The 20449-nt window shown below is 43.9% G+C and overlaps 3 protein-coding genes across 4 annotated transcripts in view; 2 read left to right on the forward strand and 1 right to left on the reverse strand.

Annotated features, from left to right (window-relative positions):
• Nucleotides 1-8687, reverse strand: part of LOC114763800 (protein eva-1 homolog A-like) — a 64527-nt gene extending 55840 nt beyond the window's left edge. Inside the window, exon 1 of the mRNA XM_028953577.1 lies at nucleotides 8430-8687. Coding sequence (XP_028809410.1) covers nucleotides 8430-8538 — 109 coding nt within the window. The 5' untranslated portion in view covers nucleotides 8539-8687. The remainder of the gene's footprint in view (nucleotides 1-8429) is intronic.
• A 1644-nt stretch (nucleotides 8688-10331) lies between these two features.
• On the forward strand, nucleotides 10332-12862 carry mrpl19 (mitochondrial ribosomal protein L19). Its single transcript, XM_028953337.1, has 6 exons — nucleotides 10332-10429; nucleotides 10583-10703; nucleotides 10786-10904; nucleotides 11515-11649; nucleotides 11748-11929; nucleotides 12461-12862. Exons 1-6 carry the CDS (start codon nucleotides 10351-10353, stop codon nucleotides 12680-12682), a joined length of 858 nt encoding a protein of 285 aa, XP_028809170.1. The 5' UTR covers nucleotides 10332-10350; the 3' UTR covers nucleotides 12683-12862.
• A 2080-nt stretch (nucleotides 12863-14942) lies between these two features.
• itsn2a (intersectin 2a) overlaps nucleotides 14943-20449 on the forward strand; it is a 62017-nt gene continuing 56510 nt past the window's right edge. For both annotated transcript variants that reach the window (XM_029002374.1, XM_029002375.1), the window contains exon 1: nucleotides 14943-15129. The gene's annotated coding sequence lies outside the window, so the exon portion shown is untranslated. The remainder of the gene's footprint in view (nucleotides 15130-20449) is intronic.

Here is a 20449-nt window from a genome sequence, read left to right on the forward strand (position 1 = left end):
TGTACAAATGCTACACAATCCCATTTAATTGAAACTAAATTCCAGAACACTTTTGCACGTGGGGAGTGTAAAAGCTCTCAGCAGCAGCAGAGGCAGCGTGCAGGTGACTGGGGACCCTTCCCCACAGCTTCTTAAGACGACCAGGACTCCCACACACCTCCCCAGGAACCCCAAATCGTCCATCTATAGAAGCCGCCTCCCGCGCCCTTTCAGTTAACACATGCCTGTTTCTCTGACCTGTGGGGTTAGGGGTGATTTAACCCCTTGGTGGGCAACAGGATGCATTCTCTGGGACAACAAAGCGGTCTGATGTCTGTAAGTGTGTGTGTGTGTGTGTGTGTGTGTGTGTGGGTGGGTGAGGGTGTATGGAAGAAAAAAGACTGTGTGCCTGTGTGTCAACATCCTTTCTGTTGTTGGTAAAAGTCTGCATGCCCACCCACTGTCAGACTCTAACATTGTGGACTCGTCCGTGTCTGTGTGTGTGTGTGTGTTATAGCTAAATGAATGAATGCCGACTATGGCAGTAAATGATGTGTGTGAAAAAGAGGGGATAAAGACACAGGTCATACAAATAACACCACAACCATAGATAAATATTACACCAGAACATTTAATGAGATACATTAAAACGATGTCTTTATATTATTGTGATAAAACCAAAATTTGAGTTTCTGTATAGATTTTCGTGATGGCGAAGAGGCTGTCAGTGTCGAATCCAGACTACTTGTCCGATTAGGCTCGGAAGTTTAGATCGGAACAACACCCAGACTATTTTTTATGAATCGGAAGAACAACTCTTTTGTAAGAACATATGTGGCGACCACTTACAGTCAATAACTGATATCAGAAACAGAGAAAAGTAGCCAACTAGCGCGAGCCGCTCACACCAGCAAACAAGCCAGCTGATTCAAAACGTGGTTTTATTATCATGGTTCCAGTTCAATATGCAAGTGGGCACAACTTTTTTTGGTATTCCAGGTCTCTCCAATGCTTATTTAATTTGATACGTTTTTTTTTTTTTTGATACGGTAAATGCCCAAGTACTTCGTAGAACGGTGATTAAATGTGATTTGTCATACTGCAGGTTATTTTCCCCTACCAACTCCACAATCACATAGTTTTAGGTAAATAAATATGTGTATAACAGAAAACAGGATTCAGAAGAATTTAAAAAATGGAAAAAACTTAATTGAAATGGACTTAAAAAGCACTATACCACTTCAAATCATTAAAGATGAAGAATTTCATTAATCAAAATCATAAAAGTAGCTTTAAAATAATGTAAGCCATCATGCCACACGAAACCCGAGGCTGTAAATGAGAAATTCTCCTGAAAGTTACAGCCATGGTTATAAACACAGCAGACAGTCGGCGTGGATTCCAGGACAGTGCCGCTGCTGAATTTACTACATCTGCAGTACAAAAGTTTTTTTTTTATCTTCTCAGAACTCCACAAAGCTCTAAAATAGGATAAAACGGAGACGATTACCATTTTAAAGAGATGAGAACATTGAATAGCAGGCGGCAGTGGGAGGGCTGTGAAAATAAAAAAGGTGAAGAATTAACAGGCTTAGCCGTGGAAGGATTTCTGACGGCAGACGACTACAAACGCCTGTGATCCGCAAATGCTCCAGACTTGACTTCGGGGTCTTTAACAGGGAAAAGCCTTCCGCCACTAAAGCTGAATGCCTACAATAAAAAAGCCACAAGCCCAGCCAAGCTCCTTCCTTTTACTGGTTAATGGTGCTGTGCATTGCAGCCAGAGGCCTGTACATGAAACTGTACCACGCTCAATACTACAGCAAAACTTTTACTTTGGAATCCTTATAAAAATGTGTATAAAAGACAGCAAGTTTAAACCGCATGCTTCTAATTTAAGCTAAATGTGTGATTTTGATTCAATTACTTGTTCTGGTAAGACTGATCATTGTTCTTTTCACTAAAACAGGAGTTTGCGCGTGACAAGTCGTACTTCAGTTCTACAAACATAAAAAAAGATCCACGCCCATCCATTCAACTACAGCTAGGCCTGTTACTCTGATTCTCATTCTTGTCTGCTCATTGTCCACCTACAGTCCACAACACACAACAATGCGCCTTGCTTTCGGGAACTATGGGAACTATTACTTTAAACTGTCTGAATGAACAGCTCCTGTAACTTTAACAAAAATTCCCGTCATTCTTTTATTTCCCTGTGCATACGTCCCCAAAAAGACATATCTTGATTTCATCATTCAAACATTCCTTCTCCATTCTTTCCTTCTTTTTCCTGTAGGGACTCACAGAGCTTTGATTGTTCCACATGAGCTTCAGATAAAAGGAGCGACGCGGCTCTCAGAAGGACATGTCAGCTCCTAAATGGCTCATAAATTACCTCTTGGGTAGGCCAAGACTGCGTGGAGGGGTGGGGGGGTAAGGCATCAAAGCGCTGCTGGCATTCTCCACCGGCGCAGCCAGGAGCGAGTGAGTAGAGGGGAGGATAGAAGGGGGAGAAGTGGGGGTCTGCCGAGGGGATCATTTGATAGATACATGTAAGTGGGGTGGACTGAGGCAAATAACGACTGAGGCAAAGTTTTCCCTCTCTCTCTGCCGCTCTTCTGGCTGAAGGACAAGCAATTGAGAGTAAAAGTGTGTGCCTTTCAATTTCAGCCTGCAAGGAGAGCGTTAAAAAGTCGCAGCAACGAGCAGGGGCCGGCCATTTCTAAACTAGACAAATGCAAGGCGTGGCAAAACTGTGTGGAAATGTTATTTCAGGTAATCAACCCTTCGAGCTCCTAATTAAACGACTACAGCCCTCGGTTCCACCTCTTTTTCTCAAGAATAAATCATGTATATCACCAGAATGGAATGCATAGTGTATACAGAATTTGGTAGAGCCATGCAATATCTTTTAGTATTAATAACACTGCATTGTGGATTGCGACTTTGGCTAACCATTGTGGGCAGTTGTGACCGATTAGGAAGTGGGGAAACCCCCCCCCAAACCCGATTCTGCTGGGGTCTACTGTAAATCGTACGGATACGATTTTTTTTTTTTTTTTAATCAGCTGGCGAGAGCAACGCCCTCGGGTACTGATTAACTCGTGGACAATCTCCGCTCACTTTACCTCTCCCGCAAGGCTTCAGATAAAACGTGAAGAAATGTTCAGTATGCGACAGGTACAGCAATGTCAAGTTCAAAAAGCCCTTTGTTAGAGCGCAGCAGTGTGAAGAAAGCAGATTTTTTTTAATGGAAATGTATCCTGTAAGCCATCCAGTGGCAAACGTTTTATGGTTGTTTTATATTAATCGCTGATTAATTGAATTTCAACTAGATTACAATTTTGCCTTCCAAAGATTACCTAAACGGGCCAATTATAAAATGACGTCTGTGTTCTGCTTTGCAATGATGCCCTCCTGTTGCATCACAAATCCTGCATGTGTATTAAAAACAATTTATTTTAATTAATAACTTTTTATAATTAATAACTTTTATTTATAGAATGTTAAACTGTGCAAAAAATGATATTTTAAAAAATCTATAAAGGTCAATGATTAGTCATAAATTTCAGCTTTGGTCAAAATAATCATGATATAATCATTGATTTTTTTGCAAAAATAGAATAGCCCTGAAGTATATTTAACATGTCATTGTTAACAAAGAAAAGAAAATGTGTACATCAGGATTAAAGATTTCCTCCTGGTTATGCATTGGAGGAGGACTGTCCTTCAGCATGAATTCTGCAGAAATGCACTTATCCTCCATTAGCTGTATCCTCCCGTCCCATGTAGCGCAGAAAGGTGTCAATGAAACATCCTGGGATCTCTCAGGATGAGACGGGGCACGCATAAACACAGCTGCAGCATGTGGGACGGGGCCTTGGCTCGCTCGCTCGCTCGGGACAGATTCAGGCAGCCCAGAAAACGGCTCCTCCTAAAACAGTCATTAGCAACCTGTCTTGGAGGTGCAGAGTTAAATAGTCCAAGGGCTGAAGGGAGCTTTTACGCTGGAACAATAAGGTTGAAAATGTAGCCGCCTGTCATCATGACCGATCTCAAAATGGTTCCTGTAGAATTCGACGAGGATTGTAAAGAAATAGAACATTATGCAGAAAATGCCACCATCTGGAGAATATCAGTGGTCCCACCATTTGGGAGAAAGTTTATTCTACATTATTACCTCAATATTCCATACGCAAATCCCTGATTAAGCATTTTAGTCAAAATTCTGATCACACTACAAATAATGTGCCACGCACATTAACATAATAAAAGTAGGTTAGTGAGTTATAAGGATAGGTCTAGAATTACCTAATTTATTGGGAAAAGGAAAAAAATCCATATAAAAGTAAATGCCCTTTTTACAATTTCACACGTGCCGTTTTAATAAGCAGGATAATCCTTTCACTTTGGGTGGTTCTCTTTAACTCACACCTCATTGTGGATTATCCCTTTCTTATCGCACACATTCTGTTTGAAGAAATATTTCAAATTGGACAGCTTTTGACCACCCCCGGTTGCTGGGCAACAATATGGAATGGACCAAAAAAAAAAAATGCATGTAGGTATTGTATTGTAGAATTTAGCACACCACCCATAAATCACAAACACACGCACACACACACTCCACATTCATCGTCGTTCATCCTGTTCATTAAAAAACCCCAGTCTTTTTTAATTCAAGTAAAAATGCCAATTTAAACATCTTCTGGTCAAGTTCACCAATTGACCCAAGTGACCCGTGTTCACCAGCAACATGTAATGCAAGGACATATTGCATTTGCTCAGCAGGGGGTATGAGACTAAGCTGAAGTTTTGTAATTAAAAGGGCTTGAACTTGATTATCATGCACTGTGTTCACGTCTATCATTTTACTCCGGCTCGCAAGGTGCGTTTTGATTAGCACTAAGACGGAAGCAGAGGCGACGGTTGCTGGAGACCCCAGCAGTAGAGCGGGGGTGGGGACAACACAGAGGGGTCTGGGGAATGAAGGCCTGGCAGGGAGACTGCTGGCGGCTCGAGCAGGCTAGGGCTGCGCGGTCTGCAGCTGGGTGTCCTGGGTGACTGCTGGCCGTTGGGTCAGCTGTTGCTGTAGTAATGACATCAGCAGCTGACTAATCGAGTCCTGCACCGGCACTTTTCCTGCAGCGCCTGCAGAGGGCTCGCTCATACGGTCATGGGAAGGCTTGGGTAGCGCCCATGCCGACATGTTGAAGGAGTTTGTGGCTGACATACACAGAGAGGAGATGCGATAAACATGTTTTTATCGTGGCCATGGGTCGCTGAGTGGGGTAATTGGAACTTGTGGTCTTCAGAAATAGTCTGGTTAGTGCCAGCAGATCAGTCAGAGAAGCCAGAGGTCCAGGGGTTGTGGTACATCGGGGTCGAAAACAAGAGCAGGCAAGGGCAATCCAGAAGAAAGGCGAGGTCAAGGCAAAAAGGGTCAAAGCCAAAAAAATCCGGCAATAGTATGAAGAAAGGCGAACAGTGACAATGGGCGAGCCACAGAGACGGGCCAGTAACAAACAACATGGCGGTTGGGCCTTTATACGGGATGCCCTGGGGACAGCCACATGCCCCCTGCAGAAATGAAGGTGGTGCCAGAGCCATGACAGTAACTCATTACAATTTAGGTTTTATTTAGGATTTATTAAAATCTAACCTTCAGGCTTCAAGACAATGGGAGAGTATGTAGCCAGTTCAAATTTTGATGATGTGTCAAGCAAATACTTGATGCTTCAGCTTGCCTTATGAAGTGAAAGTGAAGTGATTGTCATTGTGAAACACTGCAGCACAGCACACGGTGACACAACGAAATGTGTCCTCTGCTTTTAACCATCACCCTTGGTAAGCATTGGGCAGCCATGACAGGCGCTTCCTTAACCGCTAGGCCACCACTGCCCCATATTGGTAAATCGTAAGAAGTCCAACAGTACAGGTCTTTAAAAGGAGCCCAGAGTGTCTTAACTAACAGACAGAAACAAATTGGCATCCCAATCTTCCAACACATGTCCCTGAAATAAGGGCTTTGAGAATAAAAGCTTTGAGAAAAGCCATTCGAAAGGCTGCAGATTCACCCATGAATGTTCCGGCCAAGTGTGATGCAGTGAAATAACAGTTCTCGTGCCGCTGCAGCCGCCAGCCTCCTCGGCGCTAGACAAAACAAGCCAAGATCCCGGATTTGTTTAGACAGGGCTCACCTGGCCAACTCACACACACTGTGCTGCTTTCTTCTGTGGTGAAGGGGGAGCGAACGTGAACGAGCCAAAGACCAAAGGTAAGGTGGTAGGGACTGTCTTTTGGGGACAGAAGGCCATCGTTTCGGGTTCCGCCAATAAACGGCCAGTACTTACCAGCCCCAGGCTAGGTGACTGTCGATGCCGAGCTACAATTAAGACATGTTTGAGAACATATCGCAGTGGAATTTTAGTGTACATGCTTAACCAACATTAATCGCTGTTGTTTAACTAATTTAGCGTGCTGATTGGAAGCGCGGTTGGCATGCCTGCGCCGATGCCTTCCATCCGATTCCGGTTCCATCTGTCCCTTCTCTGAATGCTGTTGACTGAAAGAGCACAAACAATGGGGCAAGTAACAACAGAGATATCCAGCAACTGCCCGTGTATTGTTCTAGTATTTCAAGCCTATTGTTTTGCTGCCCCCGTTCTCAGATAGCAGCAGAAGAGACAGCACCGGCCACCGGCCACAGACCTGAAAGGGTGACCTAAAGTAAATACCAAAAAAAGGTCAGGGGGTGAACAGACAAGTTTCCCTTTGGCTCCCAACACCTTTAATCTAACACACGGGAAAGTCCTTGACTATCAAGCTATTATATCTGCCTGAACAGTGCGGTACATTCTGTGCCAGTGCGTTTGTGTGTTTTGCAAGTGTGTGTCCTGGTGCCCAAACTACAGATTATATAAAAAAAAAAAAAGGACAATCTTCCTTTGTGTTTTGAACGCTTTATTTAGCCCTGTCACAACTAACGAGATAATTGCTATATATATACACAGACACACACACACACAGCCCACCCACCACTTCATTCGGCCCGATCCTGAACCGTGGTGTTACACGAGGGCTCAGCTCGAAGTTTTCGAAGTGCGTCAAAAGCAGCGTTTCAACTGGTCCAACACATGCATGCACAGATGGGACAGCGTGAGCAACAGGGAAAAAGCCCCGTGGCTTCACCGTGATACGGAGAAGGTGTGGGACAATATATCAGGACACTTCCTCTGGTGATGCACTGCCGACACGCTGGTACCCAGAACGGTTCAACACTTGGAGAGCATTTTATAGCAGAAAAGCACAGGAACTAAACACATTGAATTAAAATTTTTTCTTTTCTATTATCCTCCTCTCGTTATTGCGTCATAGAGAACTGTCCTGCAACGCGATACCACTGTTATTATGGAGATGATATCAATATTTGATCGTATCAGATGATTCTCTGTGATTCTGACCCCTACAATGGAGCAGTCGCCGGGATTGACCTTGGGTAACTCCGTGACCCCTTAAGAGCCATTCATCTCATTGGCCAGCCACTAAATGGGGACACATTACAGGTTTATGACTCTGTGGGCGGAGGGAGTCTTTCACTGTAACACATGGGTGATAACAGTGCCGGTGGGACCCCTTTGACCTCAGATTGAAAAAGAAGAGGTCAGGGACCTATAGAGTCAGCACAGGGTGCAAAACTGTCTGTGCATTAGCTATGCTGGATAGTAAGGCAATTTATAAATACGCCGATTATAAAGCCGACCACCTTATTTAACGAGAAGTCTCCTTCAGGAAGGAATTCGTACCAGCGTTGAATCAGAAATTGCTTTAGTATAATATGTCACCTTTTATTTCTTCCGTTGAATTCTGTTACACGTTATTATGTATAATAACTATATAATAACAGATATAAAGAAACACAAAAATTCGAAAAATAGGAACTGAAATAAGCGGCAAGAGGTACGAGCTGTTTTGTCAGGATGCTGCAGACAGTAATCTCGACAAGCCCCCGCGTTAACTTAATTCCCCGTCAAAGTGTTTATCTCCCATTCACGGCCATTAGCGGCCTCATTAGGGGGTGCAATTCACAAAAGCTCCTTTATTGCGGCTATTAAACCGGGCTGCCAGGCTGAACGCTGGCCCGCGGGTCCACTTTTTCACCCCGGGACACTTGGCCTGACTGGGAGCTTGAATACGTGAACCTTTCAGCTAATGCAGCTGTCAATAAAACTCGTCAATTAAAAGAACGCGACGGGCACTCGGGTTCTAGCCGCGTCGTGATTGGCCAGGTTCCTAAAATGCTGTGTACTGATTGGCCAGTTCTCTCCAACGCTGCGTCTCTGGTGTTAATTGGAAACAGTTGCGTCGCCATTAATGCGATTCAAACCCCCTCAAACGCAGAAGGTTGTCGGGCTCAAACCCGCGGCGAGCTCGGCGTTGACGGAACTGACCTGAGAAGTCGGAGGAGCCGCCGGCGACGCTGCCGAACACCGTCGCACACGTTACTCCCAGCACGAGCGCGTAACTAATGGCGGAGAAGGACGCGTCTGGGAAGAACATCCTCGTGCCGGCTCCCGACCTCCTCTGCGGCCGCCTCACGGCGCACTCGCGGCCATCGCTCCCCCGGACTGGCGAGTCCCACACCGCGCACGCTGCGCGCACACTGCGCGGTCCGGGCGAAACTGGCGGCGTCCGCACCTGAGAGAGAGAGAGAGAGAGAGAGAGAGAGACTCCCCCCGGTCCCAAAGACCGGGAACTTTCCCTCCCGCAGACCCCCCCCAGCATCAGCATCCACGTGGTCTTAACACACACACCACCCGTTTTACTTTACTTTAAACCAAAGCGACTTGCAGGAGGAAGACACCACCAATTCTCATTCGGTTTCTGTACATTTTGAGTTGCAAAACTAAAAGCCCCGATAAGGTCTAACTTGCTAGACGACTTTTTTATTTTATTTTGTGCGGTGTGTGTGCATGTGCGTGTGTAGTGTTAGACTCGTCTGAAATAGTTCTGCCGAAAAGTATTTCTCGCGGTTTCCCATCCGAGCGCGAGTTGGTTTTTCTTTTTCTTTTTTTATAGCCTCGGGCGTGTAGTGAAAAATGCCTGAGATGATTTCTGATGCTATATATCCGACGGGCCAGTGACGATACAATAATGCCTGTTTGAATAATATAATCAGCATGAAATGGCTTATTACCATGGCGTGATTTATTAAAATGCAATTTAACATAATTGATATATTTTCCATCTATTATACACAGTATGTGCACCAACATTCAAATGCTTCAAGTAATTAATTTTTTTTTTTGGATCGGTAAACAGATATTTGGTGCATTAAAAAGACAATAAATTGGTGAAAACCCCATTCCAGACATTGTTTACATTTACAACATTTACAGGGACAGTCCCCCTGGAACAACTCAGGGTTAAGTGTCTTGCTCAGGGACACAAAGTGGGATTCGAACCCGGGTCTTCTGGTTCATAGGCGAGCGTGTTACCCACTGGGCTACTACCACAACATTATTAATGTTGTAAATGACTCTGGTAACTGGAAATGTCTGTTAATGATGGAATATCTGCATACATATCAGCAAGAATGAGTTGTGAGTTCCGGATTAATTCCTTATTAGAAAACGCTTTTGAATTTAGTACGGCTGAAAACAGTTGCATTGATTAAAGAAGCAAGAACCTGGACAAATTCGCACTACTACACTTACTTATTCATATATACTGACATTGACAAATATATCTTTACGTATATACTGATATATTTTTTTTAATTCCCAGGCTATTTATTTGAATTAATTAATTTAACTTTTTATATTATACAGTCGGCATATTGTCTATGTTGTTATTTCTTGTGCTGTCCACTTCCTGCCGCGACAATGTAAATTTCCCACTTATGGGACTAATAAAGGATCATCTTATTTTATCGTATCTTATCTTATCTTACAGTACAGTATCTGTTGCATGAGTAGATGCGGGTTTCAAACTTAAAAAAATAATCATTTTGTATTTTTCCCTATTCAAACCCATTTAATGTTGTTTCCGGAAAACAAGATAATTTCTAAATGACAATAAACTTTTGTATGGACGCGATGTCCTGAATAATTAGTATGAAACAAAGCATTCAGAGCAACTCACGTAACAACGCTTGAAATTTGAATTAACAAACGAAAAAGATTGTCCTGTCGCGGTTTCCAAGCACCGGCCGTGGCATTTGTTTAAGAAAACGTGTTGGTTTGTGACATCTCGTGGCTACAGGCGAGAATTACATTGTTGTAAGCCTCAGAGCGGCCAGCGCGTAATTAAAATCTCGCGTTTTGGACTCGAGTGGCTTCCGTCCCCTTCCGCGCTTCGGGAAGGTTAAGCATGGCGGCGTGCACAAGGAGGTTCGCTGAGCTCTTGTGCTCAGTGCGGGTTTTAAGGAACATTCAGCTCCAAAATGAACGTGAGGGATTGTGTGTGTGTGTATATATATATATATATATCGTAAAATATACCAAGTACCTTTGGTTGAAGTATAAAGTGCTTACAGTAGAGTTTCTGTTTTAATCGCAGCATCTGTAAGGTGGCCGTGACGCGCAGCTCTGTTTCTTCACAGGATTTATTTCCACATCCGCGCCTCGCCTCGCTGCGGGGGGAGACGGGCAGCCTCCAAAATTCGTTCCACCAGCCAAACCTGTAATCGTGGACAAGAAACAGGCGGAAACCTCCGAGCGACGGTACGGCGTTTTTTTTTTAATCGCATATTAGTGTGTGGGTTATGTGTAACGAAATGTTTTTCTCTCTGTTTTTTCTCTTAAGTTTTCTGAGTCCAGAATTCATCCCTCCTCGGCAGCGGACGAACCCTCTGAAGTTTTCCGTCGAGAGGAAGGACATGATCCGGAGGCGTAAAGTGCTGCGCATCCCGGAGTTTTACGCCGGTGAGGCTGTTTCCGTGGGAAATAACGTGGACAAGCTGAAACTTTCGTTTTCGTAAACGTCGAATTGGAGCTGTGTTTGCCAAATAAGAAATATGACTATGAGTGATAAATACTAGAGATGTGTATTTGCAAAGGATCTCACGATACGTATCACGATACACGATTATCATGATACATTGTGATACTGTGCATGTTGCGATATTTTAGCTCTGTAATTTTGTAGAGTTGCTGTGATAGGTCCGTCATGTTTTGCTATTTCACTCTGCCCGAAATGCCAAGCAGTAATTCAGAGTGCCCAGCTGTACATCGCCACCTACAGGAGCGCATGCGGTAGTTGCGCCACCCGGTGGACTAAAATTTTATATAAAAATCAATATTTGATGTCCCCTTATCGATACAATATCACCACATACACTATATTGCTGTTTCAATATTCTCCAATACTTCTTATAAATACCTTTTTACTTTTTAGGTTCTTGGTTTGTGCTTGATTTTATAGAGCAGCATTTTAATGCTATAAAGAAGACTGTTGTATTTTTACAAACCTGAAATTGCTCAATAAATCGGGTCTTGTGTAGGACTGACTGGATACTTAACAATATATTAACAGGCAGCATTTTGGCCGTCACCATGAAGGACCAGCATGCAAACGAGAGTACAAACCGCTTTGTGGGAATCTGTACTCAGAGATCTGGCAGTGGACTGGGTGCCACGTTTGTCTTGAGGAACATTATTGATGGTCAAGGTATTACTGTTCTATTTATTATTATTGCTCACGGTTTTTCAAAGAATGGCTGAATATATTGACTGCAAGGTGGCTCTATGGATTTTTTTTTTTCTCAGGTGTGGAGATCTGTTATGAGCTATACAGCCCCCGCATACAGCAGATTGAAGTGTTGAAGCTGGAGAGGAGGCTGGACAGTAACCTGATGTACCTCCGTGACGCCCTTCCTGAGTACAGCACCTTTGACCTTGACATGAAAGCCGACCTTTCCTCTCTTACTAGAGAAGTGTCTGTCAATCCAGTGAGTTGTGGGATTTTCAGTTTTTCTTTTTTCTCATTATTCAATCTAACAAAGAATCATTGCTCTTCATAATCCTTTCATTTACTGTGCAAAGCAGTAATCAGAGAAAAGGGCGGCTATTTTGAAGAAACTGGAATATAAAACATGTTTTCAGTTATTTCACCTTTTTCTGTTAAGTACATAACCCCACATGTGTTCATTCATAGCTTTGATGCCTTCAGTGAGAATCTACCAATGTAAATGGTTATGAAAATAAAGAAAACACATTGAATGAGAAGGTCCAAGCTTTTGGCCTGTACGGTATGTTCATAAAACTAACAAAAATGGTAGTTAATCTTCTTCGATATACAGAAATCTACCAAGTAGTTTTTTTCTTACATTGCAGAACACCTTTGACCTTACTCTATCGAACAAGCACCTTTCTTAACATGCAGAAAATATTGCCGATAATGTTATTAAACAATGGATTTATGGATTTGGAATCAAGTACTAGCTGCTACCCCTCACTGCGGTCTTTTCTATTGCTTCCAGCTCAAAGTGAAGATGAAGCCCAAGCCGTGGTCCAAGCGCTGGGAGAGGCCGAAGTACAATGTCCAAGGCATCCGCTTTGACCTGTGCTTGACTCTGGAGCAGATGGAGCATGCCCAGAAATGGGCTATGCCTTGGAGGGAGTACGACATGCTGAAAGAGTACGACACCTCCAAGCTGGAGGAGGAGATTTCGAAAGAGGTGCAGAAAGAGATGAAAAAGTGAATCCTCTCACCTCCCAACACCTTTTTCATGGACTCTGAACATGGAAGGAAGGATTCCACTTCAGCACTCACTGACTGGATATTAGGAAAGCCATTAAAGGGGACCTGTGCAGAATGTCTCAATGTTTGTTTAAGCAATTTGTGGTTTAAATGGGTGACAATAAATAATATTTGCCATTCACATTGTAGACCTTTTTTTGTTTATATACTAGTAATATCACTAATTGATTAAGGTATCAAGGTATTTTTTATACTAAGAGTAAAACTAGTCACGTGACATTTAAGTTATCGTTATATGCATTTCACACATTAAATGTAACTTAAATGTAATCTTTCTAACTGTCACACTTGTGACTTTCCATGTTAACATTAACTATTCAGATAATAAGCCCTATTGTCCCTTTTTTTGCTTTATGGTAGATGTATTATTTGCATGCTCTTATGCCTAGATTATCTCTTTGTTAATTACATTGTTAATAAAATATATATTTTAGTAATATTATAGCTTTTCAAAACCAGGTTTTAAGGTCCTTTAAAGAACTCAGTCCCCTGATTTAGTAACTTAATGGTTATTTGTTGTCCTGGCTATGTAGATGAGTTTTTGTACCACTAGGTGGCAGGAGTTGTTAAAGTCTTATGTTTATTTAACGGCATTTATCAGACAGTTATTGTTCGCCAGACTAAGTTATTGTTCGTTGGTTAAATGTAGACTAGTCCACGGTTGTGATCAAAAAAGTTTTCACAAAGTTTGCTGCTTCCATTTTTATGATGACAATTTGCATATACTCCAGAATGTTATGAAGAGCGATCAGATGAATTACAAAGTCTCTATGTTTGCCATGAAAATGAACTTAATCCCCAAAAAGCTAGTTCCACTGCATTTCAGCGCTGCCACAAAAGGACCTGCTGAGATCATTTCAGTGATCCTCTTGTTAACGCAGGTGAGAGTGTTGAGGAGCACAATACTGGAGAGAATTCTGTCCTGCTGAGTGAGTTAGAGTAGCAGACTGGATGTTTTAAAAGGAGGGTGATGCTTGAAATGATTGTTCTTCCTCTGTTAACCAAGGTTACCTGCAAGGAAACACGTGCAGTCGTCATTGCGTTGCATAAATAGTTCTTCACAGGCAAGAATATTGCTGCTACTAAGATGGCACCTAAATCAACCATTTATCAGATCATCAAAAACTTCAAGGAGAGAGGTTCAACTGTTGTGAAGAAGGCTTCAGGGTCACCAAGAACGCCCAGCAAGCGCCAGGACCGTCTCCTAAAGGTGATTCAGCTGCGGGATCGGGGTGCCACCAGTGCAGAGCTGGCTCAGGAATGGCAGCAGGCAGGTGTGAGTGCATTTGCACGCACAGTGAAGACTTTTGGACGATGGCCTGGTGTCAAGAAGGGCAGCAAAGAAGCCACTTCTCGCCAAGAAAAACATCAAGGACAGACTGATATTCAGCTAAAAGTACAGGGATTGGACTGCTGAGGACTGGAGTGAAGTCATTTTCTCTGATGAAGCCCCTTTCCGATTGTTTGGGACATCTGGAAAAATGATCCTCCGGAGAAGAAAATGTGACGCCACCACCAGTCCATTCACATTGATATTTAAGGCATTTGGCAGACGCCCTTATCCAGAGCGACCTACAACATGCAGTGAAGTGATCAATTCTGGTTCACTAGGACCCCCAACTATGAATACAATCGTTTTATTCACTCTGCTGTAGTTTCTATGCATAAGTCAGACAATATGAAGGTTACAAGTTAATCTAAATATTCTCTAAGTCCTGTCTCGTGCCAACAGTAAAGCATCCTCAGATCATTCATGTGTGGGGCTGCTTTTCATCCAAGGGAGTGGGATCACTCACAATTTTAACTAAGAACACAGCCATGAATAAAGAACAGTACCAAAACATCCTCCGACAGCAACTTCTCCCAACCATCTAGCATGATGGAGCACCGCGCCATAAGGCCAAAACTCCAAGCACTGATTGTGAAGGAATGGGTCGCCATTTGGACCAGAAATTGATTGACAGCATGACAGGGCGAATTGCAGAGGTCTGGAAAAAAGAGCTGCAAATATTGACTCTTTAAATTTGATATAATTGTCAATAAAACCATTTGAAATGTATAAAATGCTTGAAAATATACTTCGAAACACAGAAACATCTGCAAAGAAAGTCTAAAAACGAACTCTGTGAAAAGCCGTATTTGTGTCACCGCCCAGGTGTCCCCGCCCACCGCCCTGTTGTAATGACGTCGCCGGTGACGTCACCCTGTCACTTGTGGATAGCGCGGGCGCCGCATTCGCCGCAATCTGCTCCAGGTAGCGAGCGCGGCGCCGACAGCCGGAGCACAAAAGGCGGCCGCGCTTCGTCCATCTCCGCACCCCGGCGGGGAGAAAGAGAGCGAGTTGGCGGCGCCGTGTTCGTTTCCCTCCCGCTTCCTGCTCCATGCGCGGTAAGTTCATTAACGCCTCGCCGCCATCGCCTTTAAACGCAGGACTGCAGACCTGCCAATGAACGTGTGTTCGGCAGGACGCAACAAGGCAGGCGGGAAGAATAGCGGCTCAGAAAAGGTTCTACCCTGCAGAAAAGCAACGGGAACCCGTTTGGCAGGTTGTGAAGTTTCAGCCTCCTGAGGACTGAAACGCTATACAGGCGACACAGCTGCGACACGGGCAGCAGGCGGTGAAGCCCCTTTTGTGGCTTGAAATGATTTAACCTGAGAGAGAGAGAGAGAGAGAGAGTGAGTGTGTGTGTGTGTGTGCGTGTCTGTGTGTGTGTGTGTACCCGTATATTCATATTTCATCCCTCCATTCTTATAGTCAAAATAACAGTCACCCCCCCACCCTGTTCTTCACCTTCAATTTGATGTTTATGGAGCCTGTCTGTCAACACACACACACACACACTCGCAGGTCACAGCGGATCAGGGGAACCTTGGACGTCCTTTGTGTGACAGACTCCTATCTAGGACAAGCCCAACTCTCGCCGCCCCGTCAGATTGTGTGGGACATGCTGACTTGACGCTGATAAAGAAGCGATAATGCACGCGGCCGTGGCCTCGCAGCATGGCCGTGGTGTCAGAGTTTAATCGGCGCGCCGCCACTCCGTGTTTGACCGTCTCCGGCGTCTCTCGTCGAACGGGGCGCACAGAGAAGTGCTCTGTCTTTCAAAAATAGCCTCCAGATTATTTTCCTTTGCCTGATAAAGGGGCGGCTTGTGCAAATGTTGGTCTTTCTGCAGAGTGGCAATGATGGCGGCCGGGATGGAACTTTATAAATGAGCGGCTGTGGGAGAGGGCGGCCCGTCTGGCCTGGTCCGGTCCACGCCGCTTTTGCTGAACGTGTTCCCGCTCGGGCCCTTTCCCTGGATCCTGTTCCTGGGATCAGTTTTTATACCCCTGGGTCGATACAGGGACATCAAATATCGATATTTTTGAATACAAATTAAGTACTTAGTTATGCTGTTTTGGCTGAATAATTAATGTAATGTGATCCACACAGATCGTACACAGCATCTTGCTTATCAGCTCCGTTTTTACATTTTCGTAATATGTACAGTCTCACAATATATCGTGATCTAATCGTATCGTGACCCCTGTATCGTGGTACACACCCCTAATACCAATGCTAATTTTACTAATTAGACCAGATCGGGCACGAATGCTGACATCATCTTGTCTATGTCCACTCTGCGCTCACAGACCAGTTTTTTTTTCCTCTCTCCATGATAATGATGTAGTCAGTGTTGCATGTGAAGAGCGTTTTTTTTTTTTTTTTTTTGGTATTGTATTGTATTGTATTGTATTGCACCAACAGCCAGTAGACATGATTTTTCATGTGCAAAAGTGATATTGTGACGCTGTTGTGACGCCATGATGGACAGCTGATGGCAGAGTTCTCCTGTCTCTTGATGAGGGCTTTGCCGCTCTCTTCTCAGCTACTGAATGTCACCACTGATTCTGGAAACACTTGGCAGGACAGTCTGGATGATCGGAAACCAATGTTAAATTACGGGCACAAGTATGACACATTATGGCAGGGTGCTGGGTGCGGCCCCTCCCAAGAATCTCTTCTCGTTTTCTACAAATTTATTTTAGATTTAGTATACATGTTCACTTGCATTGAAAGGCCACAGGTCAAAATCCCGCTGACCTCAAAGTGTTACGCGTTAATGTTCCTGTTGCCTTCCACTCAGGGAGTGAACGATTGGAAGGTTACTGGTGGTTGTAAATCCTGTTCCTGAGGATCTCCTGGCTGTTGGTCGGAATGAAAAGCTTTTGGCTTGAGCTCCTCGTGGACCAGGCTTGAGGTGGTTTTGCGGTGACAGGCGACCACCAAGCGGTAGTCCGGGGTTCATGTGTTGGCTGGAGACTAAATCCGGTCCTAGTTCAGCACGGCGGGGTAAATATATAGTATCTCCCCGGCTGTGAAGCAGTTCATGCATACCCGTTCCGATGGTAAGTGGACCTCGCTCCCCCTCCTCCTGCATTAGCCGTCACACTTCTCTGGGTGAAGAGTCCCCTGTCGAGCACTGTTGCTCTGTTAATGACCGATTTGCTTTACCTGAGCGCTCATCAGAGCTGATCTCAGTGGCTGCTGGTAATGAGGATGTGGCTCTCAAGTCAGGAGGTTTGTTCAGCGTGGGGCCGAGCCAGATGGCCCGGAAAGATACCGAACCACCGTGGCTCTAAATGCCCGTGTGCAAAGCGGTGGGCGTCACACTTTTTGTAAAAGTGTTTCATGTTCTAAAATTTTGGTTTACTAATTTTTACTTATACAAAAATGGACGCATAAGTAAAAAAATTGAGGTGAAATGGATGAAAGCAGATGGCGATGGTATTTTTAAACCAGCACATTTAATTTCCATCGTAATCTAGTGCTTGTAGCGCGTGCAAAGGACGCCAGGCTTTTAAAACGCTGAACATTGCAAGAGCTCACAGGGTCTGTATGGAAACGGCACAGTTAAAACTCTGACTATGTGACCGTCATTTATTTAAATGCCACACACAGCATAACAAACTACTCGGGTCGGGCTCGGGCTGAATTCTGTTGGGCTCTGGTCGAGTCTAACTTCTTTGGGCTGATTACGGCTCTAATATAGACCCTATATAGCCTGCGGTGTAAAACAAGGACAATGAGAACAAAAACCTACAACTGCTAGTTATTTGTTTGCAAATTAAAGTTTGTAATGAATAATTTTATTCTTTTAATGTGTGTGTGGAAAGGAATTGGGGTTGGGTGGTCCTGGCTTGTCTTGGACACAGCCAAGAGGGCTTCAGGAAAAGAGGGCTTCAACACCACTGGTCTAGAGTAAAGTTTGATACACTCAAGGTCTTGTTGTAGATGTTTTTACAACCTTAGATTGAAATCTTAATTTTCTAATATCCTGTGTTTAAAACAGAAATAATCTTATATTTCAACAGATTGTGAAAGTGCCTGAGGAGCTTTTAAAATGGTCAGTTGATTATATGTCCCTGCCCTTACAATACAGTGATAGAATAAGGACGGACTAGACCAGAGCGTATTGTAGGGCTTCTCGGTTTTGGCAAAAACAGTAATCACGATTGATATTTCTGTGATTTATTGTGAAAGGAGAACATCATTGCAAAATACAATACCGCCAAGTAATTGCCCTGACATGAGATTAATTGCTCAGCCCTACAATATATCAAAATGTTTGTGTACGGGTGTGAAACCAGCTTATTGATCGTTTGTTTGTTTTCCAATTGAATTTGTGCAGATTATCGGTAACATTAAAAAGTGGGAAAAGTTTTGAAATGGGTTATTGTTGTCACGTGTTTTTGCATGACAGAAACGCTGCCATTGAACCCTTTTTCTATCCTCTGTGGCGGCCCTGGCACCGCCGTTCGCGAACCCACCTGACTGAAAATGAGCGCAGCCTTCATATAGGCTGCGCCTCCTGTTAACTAACTATCTGTCCAGGTCCATGACTGGTGGGCTCCGCTCCAAAAGGACCTTTCTCTGACAGATCCGTTTCCTGCTCCCACCAAGACAGAAGCCCCCTTTTTACTCCAGCCAGCGGTGCATCCTGAACAGGCCGCCTTTTTTTGCTGGAAGGGGGGGTGTTGCTATGCAGGTGTCTGTCAGCACCCAGTGAAAGACCTTTTTTTTTTTAACATTTCAAAAAAGTAAATGAACAAATGTTTGTTTTTCCAGCTCATGAGCTTATGATGACCTCTGCATTGCACTCACTAAAATATACTCAAATATTTATACCTCAAATATGTTTCTGGCGTATATATTTCAACTTTGACTCCACCCCTCTTGGCTGATCAGAATGAGCATGAGGGCACGTAATTATAAGAAGTTATTTCCTGACTCGCCATTGCAGGTCCTCTGCTGGGGTTAAACTTCTTTTTTGACTTTCCTTAGGAGAATGAAAGGAAGCCAGCGGTAAGAATTAGATCAGAGGTTCTGCGGAAGACTTTATTTGTCTTTTTTCTCTCTGATCTCTTCATGGAGCTCTGGCAGGTTCTCTGGCAGGGAGCTCTAACATGTGCTTCCAAAAATTTGCCAGGACATAGACGGGCCTTAGAAAGAAGCCCTCCGTTCTCCTTCCACCGGCTGAAAGAAAGAGTTGGTGGGTCTGGTGTTAGGCACGACAGTGGTATTTGCGTTGTTTTCTGTCTTTCTTTTTTTTATCCTCTGTTGCTAAATTGAGGAGGCTTTGCAGTATCATTCAGGCTGTGGTTGGGGGGGGGGGGGGGGGGGGGGTGAGAAGTTTCTAGAACCACACATATATCATCCTCCACACAGTTCCGTAACGTGTGTGTGTGTGTCTTTAGTCATTACAGTTGTGTTTACAGTCAGGGTTGGTCACAAAGTCAGGTTTCCTTTAGTGGGTGTTTTATTTATTGCCAGTGTTTGCTGGGAGAGGGTACCGTGGCGCCAAGTGCTGCATAATAATAATTATTAACAAATTCTGATTTTGCTGAAAACGTCCAACAGTGTTACGACTTAAGGTCACAAGACTGTATGAGATCTTCTCTTGCTTCACAGTGGAGATGGTGCTAAGACTTGGGAAACATTGTGCATTGTGTTATTTCTTGGTTAATTGCTGTGTTTAGTTTATTAATATTAAATATTATAAATTAAACAAAATGCCACGGTGTCACATTTATTTTCTTGTGTGGGGTCCGACCAATTCAAAATCCATCCTAACTATGGACAGAAAGTCAGAGTTCAAGTGAACTTAGTCATTTCAGCTGCATACATGTTAGACAGTACATAGTGAAATGAAACATTTCCCCAGAACCTGGTGCTACATGTGGCCTGAAATAAAGTGCAGGTGTGCGAAACAGACAAGCCAGGCTAGGTGGGACACGTGCAGTAAAAGTGCGATACACATGTGATGCACAGCAGCACAGCCCACGGTGCACACAGTGAAATTTGTCCTCTGCATTTAACCCATCACCCTGAGTGAGCAATGGGCAGCTATGACAGGCGCCCGGGGAGCAGTGTGTTGGGACGGTGCTTTACTCAGTGGCACCTCAGTGGCACCTTGGCAGGTCGGGATTCGAACCGGCAACCTTCTGATTACGGGGCCGCTTCCTTAACCGCTAGGCCACCACTGCCCCACGGTAAAAGAATAACATTAACATTTAAGGCAAACAAAACAAAGAAGGCAAAGAAATAATTTATTTCTTATATATTATAGCCCAAAATCGCATACAGTACGTCTCAATGGGCTTTGTGAGACCCTACAGTTGATACTGTAGGGTCTCACACTTGACTCTTCTGCACACAAGGAAA

Source organism: Denticeps clupeoides, chromosome 14 (assembly GCF_900700375.1).
Source record: "Denticeps clupeoides chromosome 14, fDenClu1.1, whole genome shotgun sequence".
Lineage (NCBI taxonomy): Eukaryota > Metazoa > Chordata > Actinopteri > Clupeiformes > Denticipitidae > Denticeps > Denticeps clupeoides.